Source organism: Macaca mulatta, chromosome 5 (assembly GCF_049350105.2).
Source record: "Macaca mulatta isolate MMU2019108-1 chromosome 5, T2T-MMU8v2.0, whole genome shotgun sequence".
Lineage (NCBI taxonomy): Eukaryota > Metazoa > Chordata > Mammalia > Primates > Cercopithecidae > Macaca > Macaca mulatta.
The window spans coordinates 128,305,174-128,330,057 of NC_133410.1; the positions used below are offsets into that span (position 1 = coordinate 128,305,174).

The window sequence follows — 24,884 nt, forward strand, 5'->3', positions numbered from 1 at the left end:
GGGCAGTAGCTGGTTAAGGTCATGTTTTGTGGAGAGAAATCCAAATGTAGATAATGTTTTACTCTGAACATTAATATTGTTAAAGACTCTCCAGTGAATTCTTCTAGAATCGTTCAGAGGGAAATAGATCTGCTGTATTTTATTTGGTGCTACATTGACCTTTAGGCACTAATCAAGAGCTAGCTATAATTACAGAGAGAAAATGGTTAATTGGTATATGAAATCTTACCATATAGCAGGCTTGGAAGTATAAACACACTTGGAAGTAACAAAAGTCACACTGTAAATTAGTATAACTTTTTTCATAAGACTTCATTAAAATTAAATTCAAAAACTATTTGGTGCCTATTAAATGTCAGAACCAGGGGAGAAGTATCAATTATTAGAAAGCATTATGGCATCATGTTAGTTAAGAGCACGAACTTTTGAGTCATAAAGATCTAATTCTGTAGTATATGTATATATATACTTAGCATTTCTACACCACTGTTTTCTCATCTGTAACATCAAGTTGATAGTCATTTCTTATTAAGGTTATTGTAAAGATTAAATGAAATATCCATTCTCACAACTTGAGTAAGCAGTCAATAAATGGTAGCTAATTAGTAGTGGTGTATTTTATATGCTGTCATAATAACCTCCTACCAATTTTAATTCAGTTTAAATTCCTAATATTCCCATGAGGTAGGTAAAATGGATTATCATCATCACATTATATAAGTGAGGGAACTGAAATTTTAAGAAGTTAAGAGGCTTGTTTACCTACCCATAATTAGTGAGTCCAAACTTCAACTCAAGCCAACAATCTTCAAATGCAGGGTTTTTTCACTGTTAACACTTGGTCAGTAAAGATCTTGTCTCAAGTAACAGGGGAAACACATACACCGATCTGCATGACCCAGCAGGAATAGCACTATTCTGTCACGGATGACACCCTCAAGTGATAATAAACTGAAGAAATTTTGCATAAAGCGTTAAAAAAAGAACTGTTATTTTGAATTGAGTCTTCAAGAATTCATTTTTTTTTAATTGGAAGAGTTTACCTGTTTATAGAAAGCTTTATGTAAATATAGAAAAGTATAAATGAAATAAATTCTGTAAGATAATTTAAATAATTTTGTTTTCCTCATCTCTTCTCCCCACCCCACCCAACCCTAGGCTTTAGAAAAGAACTCAGGAATTTGGAAGCAGACTATAAATCTCACGAATTCCACCCAGAATCACATTTACAAATAAAAAATAATTTGATAAAAAGGTAACCATAATTTTTTCCCTAAATACATGTATTATAGGCACATTGTTTATCAGAAGGGCATAAATACATATTATTACTTTGAAAGCAATGGGTCTACAGTATTAAGATGCCTTTCTTATTGGGAATCGTTAATAGAATGTGGATCTAAGGATAGAGAGCTTACAAAGTACCAGGTACAGTATATGATTGTCTGTTTCAATCCTCACAGCATTCTTATGAGGTAGGTGATATTTTCCAAGAGAAAATTTGAAGCTTAGTTTATAGTATCATTAACCCTCACCTTAGAAAATAACTATTACCTAAAGGTAATCTTGATTAAATTATTTTAAACTAGTATACAGCCAGGTGTGATATGGTGGTACATGTCTGTAATCCTAGCTACTGAGGAGGCTGAGGCAGCAGGATCACCTGAGGCCAGTTTAAAGCCATCCTAGGCAACATAGCAAGACCCTCGCCATAGCAAAATAAAATAAAGTAATATACTATACTACTACATATCAAAATTTAAGTACTTCTACCTCTGTTGCCTTTAAAGTTCGGAATGTTGGTGGGGAGATGTTTTAGGGTACTGTTTGACTGTTACCACTTTCTTCAAATTCTATATATTGTTACAAATAAATGTAATTTTAGTGTTTTAAGTTGAAGTGAGTTTTTAAAATTATATTCCTAATTATTAGAAATGGGATTCTGGTAATGATGGCTGTTTCTGGTAAACACATATTCTGACATAAAGAGTTTGGATTTGGAGAGAGTTGAAAATGTTAATGGTTGCAAACGTCTTTCCATTTTTGTGGTTTTGTTGTAAAAATAATATAAACTGTATTTTGGGAAAATCAAACTACAAAACTTTTTTCCCCTAGTTTCACATATTTGCATAGGGTGTTCTAGCTTTGTTTTTATTTTCATATTTCAGATCACATGTACATGAAAACAATGGAAAGTTATTTCCTTCATCCAGTCTACAAATACCCAAGGACCATAATGCAAGAGAACATGTGCACCAGTCAGATGAACAGAAACTAGAAAAACCAAATGAGTGCAAATTTTCTGAGTGGCTTAATATAGAAAATTCTGAGAGAACAGGTTTGCCGTTTCGCGTTGATAACTCTGCTTCTGGGAAGAGAGTGAACAGTAATGAAACATCTTCATTATGGTCTTCACACCTAAGAACTGTTGGGTTAAAGCCAGCAACTGCTCCTCTCATCCTGCAGCAAAATATCATGGATCAATGTTACTTTGAGAACTCTCTATCCACAGAATGTATAATTCAGTCAGCCGGTAGATCTGATGGGTGTCAGATGCCAAAACTTTTTTGCCAGAATCCACCACCCCCTTTGCCACCAAAGAAATATGCTATAACCACTGTGCCACAGTCAGAGAAAAGCGAATCTACACCAGATATCAAACTTACAGAGGTGTTTAAAGCTACCTCTCATCTTCCGAAGCACAGTTTAAGTACAGCTTCAGAACCAAGTTTAGAAGTGAGTACACATGTGAATGATGAAAGACATAAAGAAACATTTCAAGTGAGAGAGTGTTTTGGCAACATACCAAACTGCCCGTCCAACTCCCCAACTAATGATTTTCAGGCAAACTCAGGTGCCGTTGATGGATTTTGCCAACCAGAACTAGACTCTATTTCTACCTGTCCAAATGAGACAGTTTCCTTAACTACCTATTTTTCAGTTGATAGCTGCATGACAGATACATATAGATTGAAATACCATCAGAGGCCCAAGCTCGCTTTTCCAGAGAGCAGTGGCTTTTGTAATAATTCACTATCTTAGAGTGAAAAAGGACTAGGACCTGTGTTACAAAATAATCTTGGTTCAAGCTGCCCTTCTGAACAAAGATATAAACCTAGCATACATTCTAATAGATAACTGGTAAAATTGACCAACTTTTACTTCTCAGAGGCCATTTAAATATAATAGGAACCTACTGACCAAACCTAGTGATAGATAAAATTAAAGCCCGTGGCATTTTTAAAGTTGTTAATCACTATACATATGTATATGTGTATACACATATCTAATTTTATGATCAGTTTATTAGATATTTAAGAAATTCCCTTTGAATAGTCTTGGCATGCCGTGAAAAACAGAAAATCAGGGAGATATAATAATTCATTTGTTACATGCTACAGTTGAATAAAAATTAAATTTGTCCCCCTATTTTGTGGCCAGTAGACTGGGAAGCATTAAACTAACCAGTACTCATGTGTGGAGATTATAAACTATGCTAATTGAAAAGTACCAGGTGATACATAGCCTGGTACTTTTTTGTCAAAGAATTGCTTTATGAAGAAGCACTTTCTAATGGGTAACCAGAAAAGGGCTTCACCCATTTGTTTTTGACTTCTATGATAGTCACTGCATATGATCCCTTTAAGTGTCTTTAAAAAAATGACTTGTGAATTTGATAGCATTTGGGGAAAGAAAAGCCTTATATGATTAAAATTTGTAAATTTTCAAGGTCAGATAGAATTTAATTTTGCTCCTAGAACTTTTGTCTTCTGAGTATCTACCTAAATTAGGCCTTTGACTATTTATAGGTATTCATAAATACTACTTTAGCCATGTAAATTAAAAAGTTAAAATACTTAAACTTTAGTATATTTATTTATCTCGTTACTCTTTTTTCTAATTTTGTATGAAATATGAAAGATCTTTATTTTGGTTTGGTTTACTTTGGGCTGCTAACCAGCAGTGTTAGGAATTAATGTAGGGCCCCCACTGGTATGTCACTGTCATTGCCTACATTTTCTTTGCTGTAATATTACCTGCTTATAGGTTGTCAACCCATTTTATCTGAATTTGAAAATCTATCTACGTTTCCAGATTAAATTTCTACCTTTCATATAGAGTTTGATTTTAATAAAATGTTTAATTGAAGCATCCTTACCTTTTATCTACTTTCAACAAATAGTAATTTTACCCCAGCTACTTTTCATGAAGAGGGCTTTGAAAATTAAAGGAATTTTTATTATTATGGTAACCTTACGAGTGAAAATAAGTTACTTTAATTGCCTTATTTCATTAGTTGTCATTTTATTTTGTACTAAGCTGGTAAACTAATTGTGGTTTAGAATAGTTTTATGTTCACTCCAGATTAACTGAGAAACAGAACAAAAGTTTTCCTTACATTCCTAAATGAATAAACCTCATAAATATAATTCAATAAACTAGTAAATGTAGCCACTTGACTGATTCCGTAAATCGTGTTAAAACATTTTAAAATGTTGTAAATAGTTTAATGTGAATACTGTTAGATAAACAGAAAATAATTGCTTATAAAAGTCTAACTAAAAGTTTAACCAGTTACCAAGTCGTGGCCCAATTTTATCTTCTACCTATAGTTTTTACTAGCCTTTTTTAACTATAATAGTGAGTGATCATTACTTTATATTCTCATAAGTTAGAAATACTTGAATCCCAAATTAATTTTATCGTTTAAGAAAACTTATTTTTAACATAATTTTTTAGTATGGTTTGTAAATAAAGTTTGTAAACCTGTATTTGAAATACCAAAGTTTTTACTGTTTTTATAACACTGTAAAATACTAGAAAAATGGGCTTCAAATTTTTTAATAGCTGTCAGAAAGTTTGTGTAGTTTTTTTTTTTCTATTTGGTTAAGATGTGAGTTGGAAATGTATTATTTGAAACATTTAAACTAATTTTTGTATTTAACAGCAGTTTCAGAGATTTGTTTTTTCAACTCAGTTGAGTTGTAGACATCAAATAGAAATGTCCAGTTTTGCCTCTTTTAAGTACTGTCCAGTTGAAACCTCCTGACTCATGTACTGCTACACAAACTAGAAACTGACCATTTATTGTTGATTCAACACTCCAAATACAGATCAATATATATATATACTAATCATTTTATTTCATGTAAAATTTTTACATCTAGGGTGCCTATTTATTTTTATAGATGTTTTCATCCAGATATAAGCTCATTATAACTTTGTAAATAATTCAGCCAACAGTTGTAATGTTTAAAATACTCACCTTCACAATGTTACGTTTTCATGTGAAATAAATTTCTTCTCATCCAAAAAAAATTTTAAGATAAACTGATTTTTAAGTTTATATGATTGGACTTCTCTTTGCATTCATGAACTGTGCGTCACCCTCCCCCCAACATGGATTACTATGGGTTAAGTCACGGATACTTGGAATTTCACTGATCATGAAATGTTATCTATCACAGGAGAGATCCTAAGAGTTAAACTCCAGCAAGGTCTAAAGCACAGCTCCTTAGAAAAGGAGTTGGCAAACTTTCTATAAAGATAGAAAATAATTTAGGCTTTGTGGACCATAATATTTCTGTAACAACTACTCAGCTCTGCCTTTGTAATGTGAAAGCAGTCATAAACAATATGTAAATGAATGAGCATGGCTGTTTTCCAGTAAAACTTTGTCAACATAGAAATCCAGATTGCATATAACTTTCATGTCATTAAAGTCTTTTTTTTTCCCCCCAATCATTTTAAAATGTAAAAAACATTCTTAGCGCACAGGCTGAAGTCTCCAAATGTACGCCCATGCCACTTATGGACTCAGTATTTGCAGCTCTTTACATCCTGAAACGTTCAGGTTAAGCCCCCTAAAAACTATCCCTTGAAACTGCTAATAAGCCAGTTCATTTCAAAAGGAACTACTAAAACAATCATTTCACTTATATAAAATGGTGTGAATTTACAAAAGAATTTATCAAAGTCACATTGATTTTCTTTTGATGTCTTTTTTTATGTTTTGTTAGCAAGTTTGCAACTTCTTGGTGTTCCATTTATCCACTCCTTAAAAGCCTTCAAACTGAGGGTAATGTAAGCAGTCACTATACTTGCTATGGCAGTTTAATCGTAGGTACAATTTCTTATCTATAGGAAAGATTCAAACTTCATACTGCCACCAATTTTAAAAATTTTAAACACTGCCAATTACAGTCATGTCATATTACTAAGTCAGGGTTCTCCATAGAAAATCAACAGGATATATATAGAGACATATAGAAATAAATTTATTATGAGGGATTGGCTCACATGATTATGGAGGCTGAGAAGTCCCACCATCTGCTGTCTGCAGACAGTAAGCCCAGGAAAGCCAATGGTGTAGTTCCGGTCCAAGTCCAAAGGTCTGGGAACCAAGGGGCCCTGCTCCATGTCTGAAAGCCAGAGAATCAGGAGAACCAATGTCCAAGGGTAGAACATGGATGTCCCAGTTCAAGCAGAGAGAAGACAGAATTTGCCCTTCCTCTGCCTTTTTATTCCAGCCAGGCCCTCACGGGATTGGATGATGCCCACCCACAGTGGAGTGGATGGCTCTTTTTTATTTGGTCTACTGATTCAAATGCTAATCTCTTCTGCAAACACCCTCATGGACAAACCCAGAAATCTGGGCATCTGCTAGCATAATCAAGATGACACATAAAATTAACCTTCACACCAAGATCTCTCCATCTTCACTATACTAGAAATTTTTAGAGTATCTGGTAGTTGTGGTAGTAGGCTGATTTTAGGCTCAAAAAGACAGTATGGATTATGATCGGAAGTCTGTGTGTGACCTAACAGTAAACTATGTGAGAACTGTTAATCACCTCACAATCTCACTACCAGGTAATTTGTTACAATAAAACCAAACTCAGCTATATAAGTAAACACTTACTAGACGAAACCATTAGCAAGCAGTGCAGAAACAGTTCACACAATTGATTTGGTAAACTCAGTGAAATCCCAGTTCTGTGTTCCCACAGATGTTTCAACCATACCTTCCATAGATGGTTCTCTTTAGGTTGATGCGGCAACACCTTAAAAGCATGATTGCTAACTTTATACTCAGGAATTATATTCCAGACTTGACTAACTCTAAGAACCATTTTGAAAGGTAGGAAGATACACAGAGAGTTTACCAGATCTTATTTCCTGTTTAAAAGGGAAGGGAATATTCTCAAAATATTTAAGACAATTCATATATACTGAATGCAACTAATTTAAACAAGAGACCACTTTTACCATTCCTCATGTAAAGCCTTTAGGGCTAACAGGAATATTTTCTTTTTGAGACGGGGTCTCTGTTGCCCAGGCTGGAGTGCAGTGGCCCCATCTTGGCTCACTGCAACCTCCACCTCCCGGATTCAACCAATTCTCATGTCTCAGCCTCCCGAGTAGCTGGAACTACAGGTGCATGCCAACATGCCCGGGGAAAATTTTTTGTATTTTTTAGTAGAGACAGGGTTTCACCAGGTTGGCCAGGCTGGTCTCACAACTCTTGACCTCAAGTGATCCACTGCCCTTGGCCTCCCAAAGTGCTGGGATTATAGGCGTGAGCCACTGCGCCTGGCCAACAGTAATATTTTTTATTAGCTACTACAGCTTAGAGTAGCTGCTATGGGAGTGTGGCCTTTTTGATTAAATACCAGCTGATCAACCCTAGAATGTAAATTCTTGTTTTATAACATTTAGATTTAAATAACAGTAAGAATGTAAGCTCTATGAAGGCAAGAATGCCTTTTTGTTCTGTTCACTGCTGTGTCTAAAATAATGTCTGGCTCAAATATTTGTTGAATGAGTAAATATGCTGACTTTGCTGAAGTATTTAAGCAAGTTACAGATATTATAAAAATAAATGTTTTGGGCACAAGCACACTTAATGCAACAGTAATAAAAAATAGGTTTGAAACACATAATCCTTCATTCTAGGAGGCTCAAGAATGTAAAAGGAAAAAAGGGGGAAGATACCCAGGTAAGAGGGCATGCATGCTAGCTTTCCAATACTTTGATATTACCTGCTTTTTCTAAAACTGTATCAGCCTGTCACCCACCCATAACCTATCTTTTCATAACAGAGTCCAACTAAACCTAAAAATTAAAACTGGAACTTAGCCTCTGTGCAATCTAAGAATACTTTGTTCCCTCTCTCAAAATCTTTCCCTGCTTTTGAATAACTGGCTTTTGAATTCATAAAAACCTTCCCTTATTAATCACCCTATTACTTGCATCATATTAAATCCTGATCAACTCTTAAAACATTAAAAGACATTACTATATTTGTTAATGAATACACAAGACCTTTAAGTATAAATGCTTTTATATTCAGCTCCTGTAAAGCCATTAGATGTTGTTGGAAAGTTTTTAAACACGAACCAAATGGTTTAATTTTAACAACTTAGCTAGGAATGGGTGAAATCCTACCCATTTAATAGAGTTCTGCAAATTAGTAACAAAGTGTAAAATGAAAGGAAGGGTCCCTTGGAGATGTGAAATTCTTCTGTTGAGAGTCTTGTCTTCTTTATTCAAGAAGTTTGTAGCCATTTTCAGAATTCACTCAAGAACCAACTTCTTAATTTAGATATCAGCAAACGAGTCTGTAAAAAGCAAGTATTTGTCAGCAATATTTGCTTTATCTTCCCAATTTTTAACACTTTATGCCTATTTACATATTGACAAAAGAAAAAGAAAAGCCTGGAACATTTCTTGTAAGGCCTCTATTTTCTATCCAGAGCTGAAAATTCAGGTCATAAACACACACACACACACACACACGCACGCACGCACGCACGCACACACACACACACACACACACACACACACACACACCCCACTGTATTTGAGATTATTAGTCTCTACCAAAATAGGGAGGGAGAGTAAAACTCTCCCTTTACAAATGGCTCGACGATAATTTTATACAAATCCCTATCCCTTTTGCCATCCTCCCCATTAATCCCTCTGGCTCCCCTACCCCCTTTTTTTTGAGACAGGGTTTTGCTTTGTTCCCCCAGACGAGTATAGTGGCGCGTTCACAGCTCACTGAAGCCTCGACCTCCCCAGCTCAAGCAATCCTCCTGTTTCAGCCTCCCAAGTAGCTGGGACTAAAGGCGTGAGCCACTGTGCCTGGCCCTCTCTGTCTTCTCTAAGTTACCACACCATCCAAGAAATCAGACAGCGAGGCTTAAGACACTCAACTCTTGGTGAAAATATAGGATGGGGGTTGGGAAAATTGACTGCCTCTCAAGAAGTGAGAATTTCAGAAGTAACTCATAGGCATGGTGACTGAGAGGAGTTAACATTGAGTGAACAATCAACTCCAAAATCCAGGAGAGCTGTCTAGATGGGCTACACTGCTCTTCTCCCATAGGAGCCCTCTTTCATCTCACTGCTTCTCCTTAGCTTGTCTCTTATCACCGTCTCCATTTGGTGTCCGCTTCCTCCTGCCCTATTCTTAGAGAATATCCTCTGCCAGAATTGTCTTTTCAGAGCGAGTGGCGATGAAAATGGAGAGCATGGGTTTTACAAGTAAACTACAGAATTCTGTGACTTAGTGTTTTAGGATATGTGGATGTGTGTAAGAAAAGGACAAAGTGTCTCAGGTTTCTGGGAGGTAACGGTGGATAAAGTTGGCGTTTACTGAGATGGGAACACTGCAAGGCAAGTAAATTTGGGTAAGAAGCTGTTAAGAGTTCAGTTTTGGACATGTTAAATTTGAGATAGCTGCGTAGTCTGCTCATGTTAAAAAACAGCTGTATAGTAAAAAACAGCTTTCGTTGAGCACTTACTACTGCCAGGCAACACGCAAATCACTACGATCTCAATCTTCACTACACCCCTATGACCTGGGTCACTAACGGTCCCAAAGGGCAGATGAAAAAACAAAGCTCCAAAAAGCGAAATAACTTCTCCGGTCGCTTCACGGTGCTGCAGGAACTCAAGCCTAGCTGGTTTCACTCCAAATCACGAGAAAATATGACGCCAAGTTTTCTCCACACTTCTTTGGAGACTCCCACGGACGTTCAAAAGAAGAACATTTTACTCCTAGTCCTTCTCCCCCACCCACCCGACTGCGCCACTCACCAGCTGCGTAATCTTGGACATATATAAACTCTGGAATTCAGTCCCCTCTCCGCCCAAAAGAGAGCAAATTATCTCTATGCTCCTTACCACTCCAATTCTGCATTCAAGATACTCACCATGGCAAAAAATACACAAAGAGAAACACCACCACATCGAAAAGGATGAAGAGCCAGAGGTCCAACCAGTAGGAGTGTTTGGGAAGCCCGTTTGCCCCAGACCGAGGCCGCACATCGAGGTTCTGCCCTGCTCCCTCGCTCAAGCCTCGCCGCTCCCGGAGATCATCTCGACCATCAACACCCGGTGCGTCCACCTCCATCTCGCTTCTGCAGCTTCCTAACAATCCCAGAAACTGAAAATGCTTAGATTCCTGGACTTTGGTGTTCGCCGGACCGGAAACTGAGTGGAATCCCGCCGCCTGCGCAGTCCGCCACTCACCGGGTTCCGGAAAACACGCTGAGCCTACCCTTCCCAGCGCGCAGGCGCCTGGCCCGGCTTTCCGCTGCCTACGTGACCGCGGACAGGAAGCGCGGCCTCCGCTTTGACACTAAGTGAATGGGCCCGCCTACTTCTGCCTCGCGGCGTCCCAGGCCGCAAGGTGGTTATTTAGGTTTCGTTGGAAGAAATACACTCTCCTCCCACTGCAGAGGGACCATTCCAGTCAGGTGATGGACTCCTCCCTGGAACTGCCCAAGGTCACCTCTCCTATCCCTGTATTCCGTTTGGATCCTTATGCCAACGTGTTAGGAAGGACCCCTCTGGTGGGTTTTGTACTGTCTCTAGCATTTTACACTTAGTATTTGAAACACCACCAGTGAGGTGGACGTCCTACGCACAGGGCTGAGTTTCCAAAAGGGCCAGAGACCAGCACGTATTTTGCAGGTACTTCAAGGGAGTGGGTTTAAGAATAACCTGGCCACGCCCCCTGTAATCCCAGCACTTTGGGAGGCCGAGGCAGGCGGGTCACCTGAGGTAAGGAGTTCGAGACCAGCGAGGCCACCATGCTGAAATCCCGTCTCTACTTAAAAAAAAAAAAAAAAGTACAAAAATTAGCCGGGCGTGGTGGCGGGCGCCTGTAATACCAGCTGCTCGGGAGGCTGAGGCAGGAGAATCGCTTGAACGCGGGAGGCGGAGGTTGCAGTGAGCCGAGATCGCGCCACTGTTGCACTCCAGCCTGGGCGACAGAGCGAGACTCCGTCTGGGGGGAAGAGGGGCGGGGAAGAATAATCCAAAGGTTGTTTGACTTTGAGTGTGAGCCTCAGCAAGAATAGAATGCTAGCAGGAAGAAAATGACCCATACCGCCTGGATTTTACCTAGTGGGTCCAATTTCAAATATTGTCTTTCTTTTCACATGATTCCTGAATTGTTCAGAAAATATGGGCACCCAGATATATGTGGTTCTCTTAGTGCATAGTAAATGGAGATAAGACTGTAGTTGTGTTTTTACAGAAAGTCATTAAATCGTCGTAAAACTTCTTTGAAGGGGCTGTACTGCATTTTATAGAATTAGAAAATGAAACAAAAAAGGAGTGAATTGTCTAAGGTTACCAAAAAAATTATAAAGCCTAAAATTAACTCCAAATCCAGCAGTCTTAAAGCTGTTCTATAGCTTCCTAGCCTTGCTCCAATTTGCCTCGAAATTAATTGCCAGGTTTTAGAGACAGAGATAGTGTATGACCTTTCAAGAAAAATGCTTTGTAGATTCTGGGATGAGAGGGTCATTACCTGATAATTAATTAGATTGTGTGCTGTAATGCAGATTGTCTGATGATAGTAGACAAAAAGACCCTGGGCATAAGTGGCATTGAATCTTTACAAAAATTAGGAAAGGCAAGTAAACAATTGCCCCTACCGGAGACGGAAGCATTCTTCTCGCTGACAAGGTAGGATCAGTTACTCCTAGTTATTGAAGTAGGATTGATAAAAAATTATTGAGATTATTAGTGATGAATAAGCATGACATAAACTGAACAGGTCTTGAAGTGGTTTTAAACTTGTCCTTGGCCCAGAGCCACATGCTCATCATGAGGGGATGTTGATAGTATGATCTGATCTTGAGTCAGGAACGTCTGTCAGACTTGGAAGAGTAACTAATGCAAATAAGGAGGGGTTATTTTAACTAAATTCAGTTGAAAGATTCTATTTCCGACTTTACCCTTGTAAGAGTCCCACTGATTGTTGATTATTCCACATTACAAAAATGAGTTTAGAGTGTGTTGTAGCTGGTTTTGAACTACTGGCCTCAAGTGATCCTTCTGCCTTGACTTCCCAAAGTGCTGGGATTACTGGCATGAGCCACCTTGCTCCGTTGGCATTTGCCATTGTCGAAGCAATTTAAATTTAAAAAGTACTGTACAGAAATCCAGGTTCACTGTCAATCATCTCCTCTGCACTTGTCCAACCACCTTGAACTTTCTACTTCACATGTTCAAGTGAAAAATATGCACTAGGGACTACAGATTGAATCATTGCACTGTAACCATGATCCAACACTTCCATAATTCTGTCAGCAAAATTAATCTGATTGGGCTGGGGTGGAGAAGGTGGTGCATGAAAATGCTATAACCATCAGGCCAAAGACAGCTAAGTGTTTTTAAGAAGACGTTACAAACCTTCTGAACTTCAAGTGCAGTAAGTTCTCAGGAGGGAGATGATGGTGAATTTTGCTTTAACCTAAGGGATAATGCAAATTTTTCTTATGCAGCTCTCAAACTAGTATGTCCATGTGATAAAGCATCCTTGTGATCATCCTAGGAATTAAATTAATTTTACAGAATAACCTCTCCAACAGTGGAGAATTTGGTTACTGTAATTTTTATCTGGAAGTATGTGTGTTTCTCTTAAATTATTCTTTCTCATCTTGATTTCATCTTTTCTTCCTTTTCAAATTGAGTACCTGTCCTAACAACAGCCCTGTTGATTGGTACCACAGGTTACTTCTCCATCTTCTGGGTCATTTTATTTATTCATTTTGTTGTTATTGTTCTCTTAAATTCTTTTTTTTTTTTTAAAGGGAGTCTTGCCCTGTTGTCGCCCAGGCTGTAATGCAGTGGCATGATCTTGGCTCACTACAACCTCTTTTTTTTTTTTGGAGACGGAGTCTTGCTCTGTCACACAGGTTGGAGGGCAATGGTGCGATCTTGGCTCACTGCAACCTCCGCCTCATGGCGTCAAGCGATTCTCCCTGCCTCAGCCTCCCGAGTTGCTGGGATTACAGGTGCCTGCCACCACGGCGGCTAATTTTTGTATTTTTAGTAGAGACAGAGTTTCGCCATGTTGGCCAGGCTGGTCTTGAACTCCTGACCTCGGGTGATCCGCCTGCCTCGTCCTCCCAAAGTGCTGGGATTACAGGCATGAGCCACTGTGCCTCGGCTGTTCTCTTTCATTCTAACTCCTTTGTATATCTTCCGTAGTTTTCTTTGTTTAAGAGTTATACTATCTGCTGGGCGCTATTGTTCACACCTGTAATCCCAGCACTTCAGGAGGCCAAGGTGGGTGAATTGCTTGAGCCTAAGTGTTCAAGACAAGCCTGAGCAACATGGCAAAATCTCTTCTCTACAAAAAACAGTTAGTTGAGTGCTACACCTGTAGTCCCAGCTACTCGGGAGGCTGAGTTGGGAGGATCGCTTGAACTGTGATCGTGCCACTGCACTTCAGCCTGGGTGACAGAGCAAGACTCTGTTCCCTCCCTGCTCTAACAAAGAAAGAGTTGTACTATCATCCTAACTAGGTTGCACCTTTTATCTTTATCTTGGCCTTAGGAGTTCCCACCTTTATACTCACAATTAATCTGGCTCCACTCTACTCAGCCAACCTGGTGCCCAGGAAACATTCTTTGCTCCAGTCAGAGTGCTTTCTTCCATTTTCCTCATGGAAGCTATTCTCTTGGCCTCTGGGCTTTGGTGCATGTTTTTCCTGTTATACTGGAAATATAGTATATTTTTTCCAGCATTGGGGATTGCTTTCTCACCTGTCTAAATCCTACTCATCCTTTGGGGCCCAACTTAAAGTGCCAACTTCATAAAATTTCCTTCACTACAATTCACACTGATCTCTCCATTCTTGGTATTTCTACATACCAATTGTGAAAACTTCACATTTACAAGTCACATTTAACTTGTCTCCACCTTCTATATCATGTTTTCTTCTTGAGGAGACGGTTATTTTCTCAAGATGAAGGCAGTGAATGAAATATTTGTTTCCATAGATTTTTGCCTGCCTTTGGCACCTATTATTTCCCTCTACATTCTGTAATGGCCTCGTATTAATGGAGCTATTTGTCAGATTGGTCATCTTTCAAAATTTCCCTACCTCTGGCTCAAAAAACACTGAAATTTTCTTGATATTGTCTGGCACATTGGCTTGCTTTGTAGGAATTTTATGTAGATTTTCTCTCCTGTTAGAGTATTAAGTTTTGTTAATTTGTTTTGAGACAGGGTATTGGTCTGTCACACATGCTGGGGTGCAGTGGTGCAATCAGAGCTCTTGGCAACCTTGAACCCCTGGGCTCAAACAGTCCTTCTACTCAGCTTTCCCAGTTGCTAGCACTACAGGCACACACCACCATGCGAGGCTTGCTTTTTATTAATGTTTGTTTTTGTAGAAATGGGGTTTCACTATGTTGCCCAGGCTTTTCTCAAACTCCTGGTTTCAAGTGATCCTCCTGCTTCAGCTTCTCAAACTGCCAGGATTACAGGCATAAGCCACAGAACCTAGCAAGTATTAAGTGTTCTTTAAAGGAAAGACAGTATTTTTGCCATCTTGCAATCTCCACAGCTCTTCGAACAGTGTCTTCCACATGGAAGAAATTTAATATGTATTCAACAATATTTTGTTATATTCTGCAACTACTAACACAATCCCAGTCAAAAAAATACTTGTAAAATTTTGTGTTTTAGAACATAATGGTGTATGATACCAGTGGCATCTAACACTACTGATCTGTACTCTCAGCGGGGATACTTTCTGAGATGTTTTGAAATACTAGTAATGGATATGTGCCAATCTTTTCCCCTTTGTGGATTTTCCTTCTTTAATTTCAGTCAATACTTTTTAATACCTGCTGTGTGTCAGGCATTGTCCAAGGAGCCATAAGAGATACAGAAGCAATACCAACCGATTCATTAAAAATACTGACTGAGGACATATAACAGAACAATGAAGTTTTCAAACAGCATCACAGAGCCTGGGGTTCTGCATAATGATTTGGGTATTTGGAAGGCTGAGCAGAACTGGCTGTGAACACACTAGTCAGGTACAATTAAACCTCTTTGTGCTACTTACTTACACATGTATAAACAGACTTCAACCATAAAAACTTAGTTTTATTTATATTTTAGAGTTTCATACAAGATTTTATTTCAAAACAAAGCATCCTTCTGCTTTTAAAAGTTTAAAAACAACTTCAGTAGAGCAGAGCTTGACTAGTAGGCACAAATGACAAAGATGTTGAAACCTACAACTTTGAAATTTCGTTAAGCTAACCATCAGCAATCAACCTGTTATTTGTTTTATTGAAAGGTATTAGAGAGGCAGTCATTCAGGATGGAGTTTCAAAGGTTAGTCAATACATTTTTTTTTTTTAATCTCATAAGATTATAGGTTTCCACGCATAGGAAACCTGTGCTTGGAATCAAAACCTAGGCTTGGAATTAAAAAGCTGTTAATTTAGAATAAATAAATGGGTGCTAAGGTGATCATTGCTATATATAAAATATTGACCAGAATTAGACTTGTAAGTATGACAACTGTAACCATGTTAACAGAAGTTATCCTTGAAAGATGGGATCACAGATAGTTTTCTTCTTTGTGCTTTTCCATATTTTTCAAATTTTCTCAATGAAAATGCATTTTATTAACTAGAAGTTGGAAAGTTTGTTGGGAAAAAGTAAATCAGAAAATAAGCAAGAGATCGTCTAGTCCAAAATTATTGTTCAACTGTTTATGACATCAAATCACAGGCAGTAGACACATAAGTATCAAGGGGCTTTAATTATTTATAATAGTGCTTTTTAAACTAAATTTCATGGAATGCTGTGATTCCTCGGGGATTACTCAAGGACCAACATGGAATGGAAGAGATAAATGCAGGGAATGTGACTTAAGGCCTCTACTGGATAACCTCAGCTTTCTTGTTCATGTCTATAAATATGCCTCTTGGAGAACAGATTTATTGGTGGGTTTTTTTTTTTTTTCTGTTCTAGTGAAAGCTAGTGTCAGAAGTCACCTTGGGTGACCCGTGTTCAAAATGGTGGAATAGCCACTCCAAGTTTCTGTCCCTCCACAGCAGCATTGAAGAACAAGCAAAAGCTGTCTGAAATAACTTTGTCAGAATGCTGGAAAACAGTCAAAAGTTTACAGCAACCAAGAAATTGCTGAATCAAAATATATGAAGCAGACATTGACAGAATTGAAGGGGGAAATAGACAGTTTTACAAAAATTTTTGGAAAGTTTCATACTTCACTTTTAATGATAGGTAGAACATTTAGACAGAAGAGCAATAAGAAAATAGGGGACTTGAACAACACTATAAACCAACTATACCTAACAGACACATATGGAACTCCATCCAACAGCAGCAAAATATGCAGTCTTATCAGGTATACCTGAAACATTCTCCAGGATATATTATATATTAAGGCATAAAAGAAGTTTCAACGAAGTTTTAAAAATTGAAGTCAGAAAGGTCTCTGACAACAATGAAATGAAGTTAGAAGTTAATAACAGAAGGAAAACTGGAAAATTCACGAACGTAGAAATTTAACACACTCTTAAACAACCAGTGGTTCAAAAAGGATATCATAAGGAAAATTAGAAAATACTTAGAGACAAATGAAAATGAAAATGCAACTTAGGAAAACTTGTAGATTGCGGTGAAGACAATCTATAGCTGTAAATGCCTACATTAACAAAGAAAGATCTCAAATCAACCTAACTTTACAACATAAGGAAATAGAAAAAGGAGAGCAAAGTAAACTCAAAGCTATCAGAATACAGGGAATAATAAAGATTAGAGCAGAGATAAATGAAATAGTGAATACAAAACCCATAGAGGGAATCAATGAAACCAAAATTGGTTCTTTGAAAAAGATCAACAAAATTGGCAAAACTTTAGCTACACGAAGAAAAAGGTGAGAAGACACAAATAACTAAAATCATAAAGGAAAGTGTACATATTACCACCAAACTTTACAGAAATAAAAAGGATTATAAGACAATACTATGAACAATTGTATGTCAACAAATTAGATAACTTAGATGAATAGAAAAGCTGGACAGACCTATAACAAGGAAAGAGATTCAATCAGTAATCAAAACATTCCAACAAAGAAAAGTCCAGTAGTAGATCACTTCTCTGGTGAATTTTATCAAACATTTAGAGAAGAATTAACTCTGTTGTTACTCAAACTCTCCCAGTAAATAGAACTGAGAGAGCACTCTATAACTCATTCTATTAAGCTAGTACTCAGATAATGACATCACAAGAAAAGAAAATTATAGATATTGCACACCCGTGTTTATAGCAGGACTTTTCACAATATCCAAGAGGTGGAAGCAAGCCAAATGTCCATCATCAGGTGAATGGATTAAAAAATGTATTATGTACATACAATGGAATATCATTAAGCCTTAAGAGGAAGGAAATCCTGTCAAATGCTACGACATGGATGAAACTTGAGGCCATTATCCTAAATGAAATAAGCCAGTGATAAACAAATACTGTATGATTCCACTTACATGAGGTATCTTAAGTAGTCAAATTCCTAGAAACAGAAAGTAGAGTGGTGGTTACCAGGGGCTGTGGACAGAAGGAAAAGGCCAGTTGTTTAATGGGCGTAGAGTTGTAGTTTTGCAAGATGAAAACGTTTTGGAGATCTGTTTCACGACTGTGTGAATATGTTTCACACCACTAAACTGTACTTTTGAAAATGGTTAATATGGTAAGTTTTATGTTATATGTTTTTACCGCTATAAAAAATTACAGACCAGTATCCCTTATGAATATAGATACAAAAATTCTCAAAAAGGGCAGGGCACTGTGACTCATGCCTGTAATCCAGCACTTTGGGAGGCCGAGGTGGGTGGATCATGGGTTGAGGAGTTCAAGACCATCCTGACCAAGATGGTGAAACCCCGTCTCTACTAAAACTACAAAAATTAGCCAGGTGCAGTGGCGGGCGCCTGTAATCCCAGCTACTTGGGAGGCTGAGGCAAGAGAATTACCTGAACCCAGGTGGCAGAGGTTGCAGTGAACTGAGATCGCACCACTGCACTCCAGCCTGGGCAACAGAGGGACACTCCGTCTCAAAAAAAAAAAAAAAAAAAAAGAATCCGTCTCAAAAACAAACAAACAAACAAAAAAATTCTTAAAAACTACTAGCAAACCCAAACCAACAGCATATTAAAAGGATTATATACTATTACCACGTGAGATTTATCCCAGGAATGCAAAGATACCTCAACATAAGAAAGTCAATTAGCGTAATATGCCACATTAGTAAAACAAAGGGAAAAAAGACAAACATTTCATTTCAATTGAGCAGAATCGGCATTTGGTAAAATCTGATAACCTTCCCTAATAAAAACATGCAGAAAACTGGGAATAAAAGGGAACTTCCTCAACTTGATAAAGGGTATAATGAAAAACCCACAGCTAACATCAAGCAACAACAACAAAATAGCGAAGTTGCACTTCATCAAAATTAAAAACTTTTGGGCATCTAAGTACACTATAAAGAAAGTAAAAAGACAATTTACAGAATGGAAGAAAATATTTGTAAATCATATATCTGATAAAGATTTAATATACAGAATATATAAAGAACTTCTACAACTCCACAACAAAAAGAACCCGGTTAAAAAAAGTACTGATCAAAGGACTTGAACAGACATTTCTCCACAGAAGATATACAAATAGCCAACATGCAGTTGAAAATATGCTCTACACCATTAATCATTAGGGAAATGCAAATCAAAATCACAATGAGGTACCGTTTCACATCTACTAGGATGGCAATAATAATGTAATAATAGTACAGAAAAAAACAAGGGTTGGCAAGGATGTGGAAAAACTTAAATCCTTTAACATTGGTGGTGGGAATGTAAAATAATGGAGCCATTATGGAAAGTAGTTTAGAGATTCCTCAAAAAGTTAAAGAAGAACCATATGACCTAGCAATCCTGCTTCTAGGTATATACCCCAAATAATTTAAAACAAAGACTCAGATACTTGTACACCAAGTATACACCAAGTATGCTGTTTCATCGCAGCACTATTAACCATAGCCAAAAAGTAGAAGCAACTCAACTGTCCATAAATGGATAAACAAAATGTAGTTTTATGTATCTTGAATTATTACTCAGCTCTGAAAAGGAATGAAGTTCTGATATGTGCTACAACATGGATGATACTTGAAATAATGCTAAGTGTTTTAAAATAATGTTTGAAAAAACACTGAATGAAATAAGCCAGACACATGTAAAAAGACAATCTATAGAACGGGAGAAAATATTTGATTTTTCAGGGGCTTGGGAGATGGGGGAATTAGGTGTTATTGCTTAATGGTAAGTTTCTGTTTGTGGTTATGAAAATGTTTTAGAAATAGATGGTGGTGATGATTATGCAATATTATGAATATAATAGTCACTGAATTGTATATACAACATAGTTAAAATGGCAAATTGTATATTATATGCATCTTACCACCTTAAAAGAACCCCCCACCCCCCAAAAAAGAATATTAATGCTTGACAGTCTTCACCTTCCCCACAACAAAAAGTCACACTGGTCTTCATTAGGGGACTAAATCAACCTTAAAGTTCTAAAACAGATAATTCCTATAATTTATTAAATTGGACTCTCTGGAAGCAATCAGGGTAGCAATTCTTAAATAAGTAATTCTCTTTATATATTTTTATATATAGAGAGAGGGAGAGACAGGGTCTCACTGTTGCTTAGGCTGGTCTCAAACTCGGCCTCACGTGATTCTTTCACCTGGCCTCCCAAAGCACTGGGATTTCAGGTGTGAGCCACCACACCCGGCTTTTGCCTTTATATCTTAAGTGAGACTCTTTAAGGTCTTAAGAGGTGAATTTTTCAGGTGCTGAGAAAATTAAAGTAGAAAAGCTTAGAAGACACTGGGTCTGTGAGGTAGAGGACACCTAAGCCCTTTTGGCCCCCATGTTCCAGCTGATAGCCAAAAGGTAGTGATATGAAAGGAGGAGGTTCTGCTGCCAGCCAAACCCCAGTATTCCAGGACCCATGGTAAGACTTTGAGGACACCTTCTAGTCCAGTACTTTGTTCTCAGATCTGATTGAACAAGTCCAGATGCTTCAGATAATGGCTTTTTGTGACAACCTCAGGTTATGCCATTCTTTACTCCCTGAAAGGAGTATGAAAGTGGAAAACCTCAAGTACTGTTGCGTGAAGAATGAGCTAGTGTACCCTCTTCTAGGTGCAGAGTAGAGTTGACAGTGTAGGTATTGTTAGACTTCCATGAGGATTTCTTTTGAAAAGATGTTCCCATGCTTAAAAAATAAATGACAAATTTAGAGTATTCTCAGAGTTCAAAAGAAAAAGTGTATTTTCCCCCTATTTTCTATGTTGGCAAGTAGGCCACATAAAGGTGCAGTTCTGTTCGTTTAAGCTGTTGGAGTATTGCAATAGGTACTTCAAAGTTGGGGAAATGTTACTTGATTTTGAAAAGCATGAGGCATAGAAGGTAAAAGATGACACCAAAAAGCTAACTTAAATCAACTTAAGAGGGATACAGATTCATGGTTCATTAGTGGTCAGAGTTATAGAATGTAGGAATAGTACATCTGTGGTGTTTTTCTCTGTTTCTTCATCATTCCCATGCACACTAAATTTCATAAACAACTTTCTTTTCATAGAGTGACTCTTGCCTGGGGATTAAGGGTACTCCCTAGGAACCTAAGGGAATGAGTAAAATGACCCCCACAGGAAGACAAGGCTACTCTTCCTATTGTGAGAATGACTTCATCAATTTGTAACCCAGTCAGACTAAATATATCGCTCATGTGTTGGTTTTATAACAACTAGAAACTGGGAAGAATAGAGTTCATAAAGTTTTCAGTATTGTTGCCTCACAAAATAATCCTTCAGAAATTCCAGTTCAAAAGATAGAAGGAGTCTATTGCTTGTTTCATAATGCTTATTTTGTTACATTACTCTCTTCTTCCTCAGCTAGAAACTTTGAGCCCCCATAGGCTATGCTAATTAGGCTCTTTATATATTTTTTTGAGACAGAGTCTTTCCCAGCCTGGAGTGCAGTGGCATGATCATGGCTCACTGCAGCCTTGACCTCCTGGGCTCGAGGGATCCTCCTGCCTCAGCCTCCTGCGTAGCTGGGATTGCAGGTGTGAGCCACTGTATCCAGCCCTAGACTGTTTATATTACAGAGCCCAGGAACACTTAGTGTAATTCCAAGGCTCTTTTAAGACTGTCACTGGCTCAAGGATCCAAATCCAGGGCTCTGACTAAAACATACTTAGAATGGTTCGTTCTCTCACTCGCTTCAGGGTGTTGCTCAGATGTTACCTATTCAGTGCTATCCGAGTCTCTATTTAAAACTGCATCCGTGATCTCACCTCTGACACTCCACATCCCTCTTTCTGGTTTTATTTTTCTCAATAGCACTTATATCATCTAATGTACTATATATTTCACTTCATTATCTTGCTTGTTATCTGTATCCCTTCCATGATGACAGGGATTTTTGTCCGTCTTGTTCTTTGTCGTATATGTAACACCTATATCAGCACCTGGCACATAGTGCCTGCATGTAAGTCATGCTTAATACATATTTGATGGATGATATTTTGAATGAAAATGTATCTACATAACCACACTAAGTAAAATTGAATTTGGACTCTAGGACAACTGCTTGGGTCCAAATTCTGGTTCAGCGACTTACGGCTGTTGACCTTGGGCAAGTTATATAACCTCTCTCTGCCTCAGTTTTCTCATGTGTAAAATGAGACTAGCAATAATTGTTCTTATTATATAGACTTTGTTGTGATGACGAACTTGAATTGGTATGAGAAAGCACTTTGAAAAATATCTGGCACATTGGAAACACCATGTATTAATAAATGTTAACTTGTAGAAGGAGTTGCATTTAACTGTATCTGAGTTAGTGCTATGTTTTATAAAGAAAGCATTTATTTAGATTTTATGATTTCCCGCTTGTGTGTAGGAGCCAATTTGTATGAAAATAAGGATGATAGGAGACTGAAATGTGAGTTAGGCCCTCTAAGAATTCAAGAAAGTCCATACAATCAAGCATCTTATGAAAAATAGTTCAATGGAAAGTATAATTCAAGATAGCATATATTTCTATGAGAGCCTACCTTTACTCCTTTATCATACTTATCACACTAATTTTTACTTGTTCAATATGTCTTCCATGTCTAGATTCTAAGGTAAGCTAGATTTGAAGTTCCATGAAACCAAATAGATTAGTCTTGTCCACCACTAAAACTCATGTCATATTTAGCACATGGTAGGTGCTTGATGCATATTTGGTTAAAGGAATATGTATTCTTGGCTACTCAGAGTACAAGGAGCCTATACTGAACAAGTTATCTTTTTATCCACCAGAAGCAAGAATTCATTACTTCCACATCTAAAAATGTTATCTCACCCCTCTTTTCTTCTATCCAGTTTTTGTTTACTAGAACTTATCATGGCTGCTTTTACCTCATGGCCTCTGTTGTTTGCTTTTCCATCTGTATCTTTTAACTTTTGCCCATCATTACTAGCTAATGACTTTTCCTGTGTATTGAAGTCAAATTCTCAACAGACACCCTACCTGGTTTTAATTAATGAGAATTATTGGTCTTGGACAAAGTTCTATCATTGGCTGCTCTCAAGTATAGAAATTGACTGCCCTTGGATCAGGTGGCCATTTTTGACCTAATCAGATATGGCTACAGTGATCTGGTTCAAAATAAGTTTATCTGTTTGTAAAGAACAACAAGGGCTGATTCCCTCAGTAGATCTTCTGGGTATAAGAAAGAATAGGGAAAGCTGGCTTTCTGAGGCTGGGGCTGCCCAGCATGCCCCAAATTACAATCATTAATATTTACTATGTGTTAGAGGGATACAGTGTAGGGTATAGATATAAGACCCTATCCTTGCTCTCATATAGCTCACAAACTAGAGGAGGCAGGCAAGCAGATTGAATTCAGAGTAATGGTATTGCTGGAGTTGAACACCTTGTACCATGGGAACACGCAGGACAAACAGTCTGGACTGGGATTATGAAATAACCTCCATCTTCACCGAGGTTTCTGTGTTCCGAGTATATGTTAAAGAGAGGAAGTTCTGTGTCACATTTGTGCCCTTCAGTATCCTTTTTAAAAAAATCTTGTTAAAAAGTTTCTAAATTGAAACCAAGAAATGACATTGAGCATATACTCCTTTACCTAAAGGATGTTTTGTTTTCAAGTTTAGGAAGAGTACTGTTCTTTGACTTTCAGGTGTTTTCTCCAGTGAATATAGTGAGTGTGCCAGAATCATTTGATAAGAATGAGTTTCACTACCTGTAATCTGAGAGATGTGGCTTTGAAACTGGACTGACATTTAGGGAGCACTTCCTTGCCTGCCCTCCTTCAGAGTTCTACTACTCCTTCACTTCACAGCAGTTCTAACTACTAATTATTTAAGCTCCCTCTTTCATTCCTGGCAATCTTGATTACATGGCAGGGAGGACTTCTTGCAATCCGTCATTCTAATGGAATCTTCAATGGGGATATATATGGATGAGAGAAGCCCTCTGGAACACTATGCTTTATCCATGACTATTGATTTCCACCGTTTGCTCCTAACTTTCATCTTCTGCCATTGTCTTGCATACTCTTCTTTTCCAGTCAATTCTCCAGTAAAATCTGTTCCAGACAATAGCCTAAAGGTTGGTCATCGGGCCTGAAGGCAATATACAGCATCCTGCATTATTAGCACACACTGAGTGAAAGTATAACCCTACTCTAGATGACCATCCAATGCTGAAGATGATGATGCTATTCTTGGTACTTTGATTCAGACCCAAGATGAGGCTGAGAATTTGTATCCATTTGAGGAAATTCTTAATGACCTAAGTATCTCTACCAATAGTGTTCATCATTAAATACTTTCTGCCTGGCACATAGTGCTTTTTTAAAATTATTTTTTGTTCAATAAATGAAAGCAGTTTTAGTGGATCAGTTCAAGAGGAGTCTGTATTAGCTTTGTTTAATATGGAGTTTGGAACTGAAGAAACATTTAATAATTATCGTTTTAAAGTATAGAATATGGTATATCAGACCTTCTGGAACACTCCCTAGACACAAATGCAGCAGAGACTGCATTGGAAACCTCTGAAAGAGTGTATCCTTGGCCAGCAGATGGCATTCTAATACTATAGTTTAGAGAAAGCAAGTAGCAAAAGGTAAAGAAGCACTTTATAATGTTGAAGTGACCATCTATCTCCTTTTTCCCCTCCCCATCCCCACATAACTTTATCTCATTTCCATTTTATCCCAGGCAACTATATTTTCCATCCATCCACCCCTCTTTAGGTGCCTAGAGATATCTTGCTGCCATGCTCTGTAGTTCCTCATAGGAAAATATCTTTTGTACTTATTAATAATCAATCCATAGAAATAGGACCAGCCACATAATTTTCAGGGCCCTGTGTAAAATGAAAATGCAAAAGTTGTTCAAAAAGTATTGAGAATTTTAGGACAGTAAGAGAAGAGCATTAAACCGAGCACAGAGC

The 24,884-nt window shown here is 37.7% G+C and overlaps 2 protein-coding genes and 1 long non-coding RNA gene across 6 annotated transcripts in view; 2 read left to right on the plus strand and 1 right to left on the minus strand.

Moving 5' to 3' along the window:
- Window positions 1-5,319, plus strand: part of USP53 (ubiquitin specific peptidase 53) — a 78,782-nt gene extending 73,463 nt beyond the window's left edge. For both annotated transcript variants that reach the window (XM_015139141.3, XM_015139142.3), the window contains 2 exons: window positions 1,159-1,255; window positions 2,169-5,319. In XM_015139141.3, coding sequence (XP_014994627.1) covers window positions 1,159-1,255; window positions 2,169-3,042 — 971 coding nt within the window. In that variant the 3' untranslated portion in view covers window positions 3,043-5,319. The remainder of the gene's footprint in view (window positions 1-1,158; window positions 1,256-2,168) is intronic.
- Window positions 2,143-10,565, minus strand: ARLN (allregulin). Of its 2 annotated transcripts, XR_013417287.1 has the most exons (3): window positions 10,221-10,565; window positions 6,301-6,422; window positions 2,143-2,460 (listed from the first exon to the last, which is right to left on the minus strand). XR_013417287.1 is itself a non-coding variant. In XM_015139145.3 (2 exons), coding segments are annotated over exons 1-2 (201 nt in total). In that variant the 5' UTR covers window positions 10,421-10,565; the 3' UTR covers window positions 8,327-8,620. The 2 variants fall into 2 exon arrangements, 1 of the variants encoding a protein (XP_014994631.1); XM_015139145.3 differs by lacking the exons at window positions 2,143-2,460; window positions 6,301-6,422 and adding an exon at window positions 8,327-8,621.
- Window positions 10,566-10,574: 9 nt separating this feature from the next.
- Window positions 10,575-24,884, plus strand: part of LOC106998477 (uncharacterized) — a 50,384-nt gene continuing 36,074 nt past the window's right edge. The window contains exon 1 of one of the 2 annotated variants that reach the window (XR_003729765.2): window positions 10,575-10,766. This is a non-coding gene — a long non-coding RNA (uncharacterized LOC106998477). Of the gene's footprint in view, window positions 10,863-24,884 lie in introns of both variants that reach the window. The other variant, XR_013417288.1, reaches the window with a different exon arrangement.

What these genes read in the sequence shown, in the direction of transcription:
- ARLN (XM_015139145.3), bottom strand. Translation starts at nt 10,420, where the DNA reads ATGGAGGTGGACGCACCGGGTGTTGATGGTCGAGATGATCTCCGGGAG.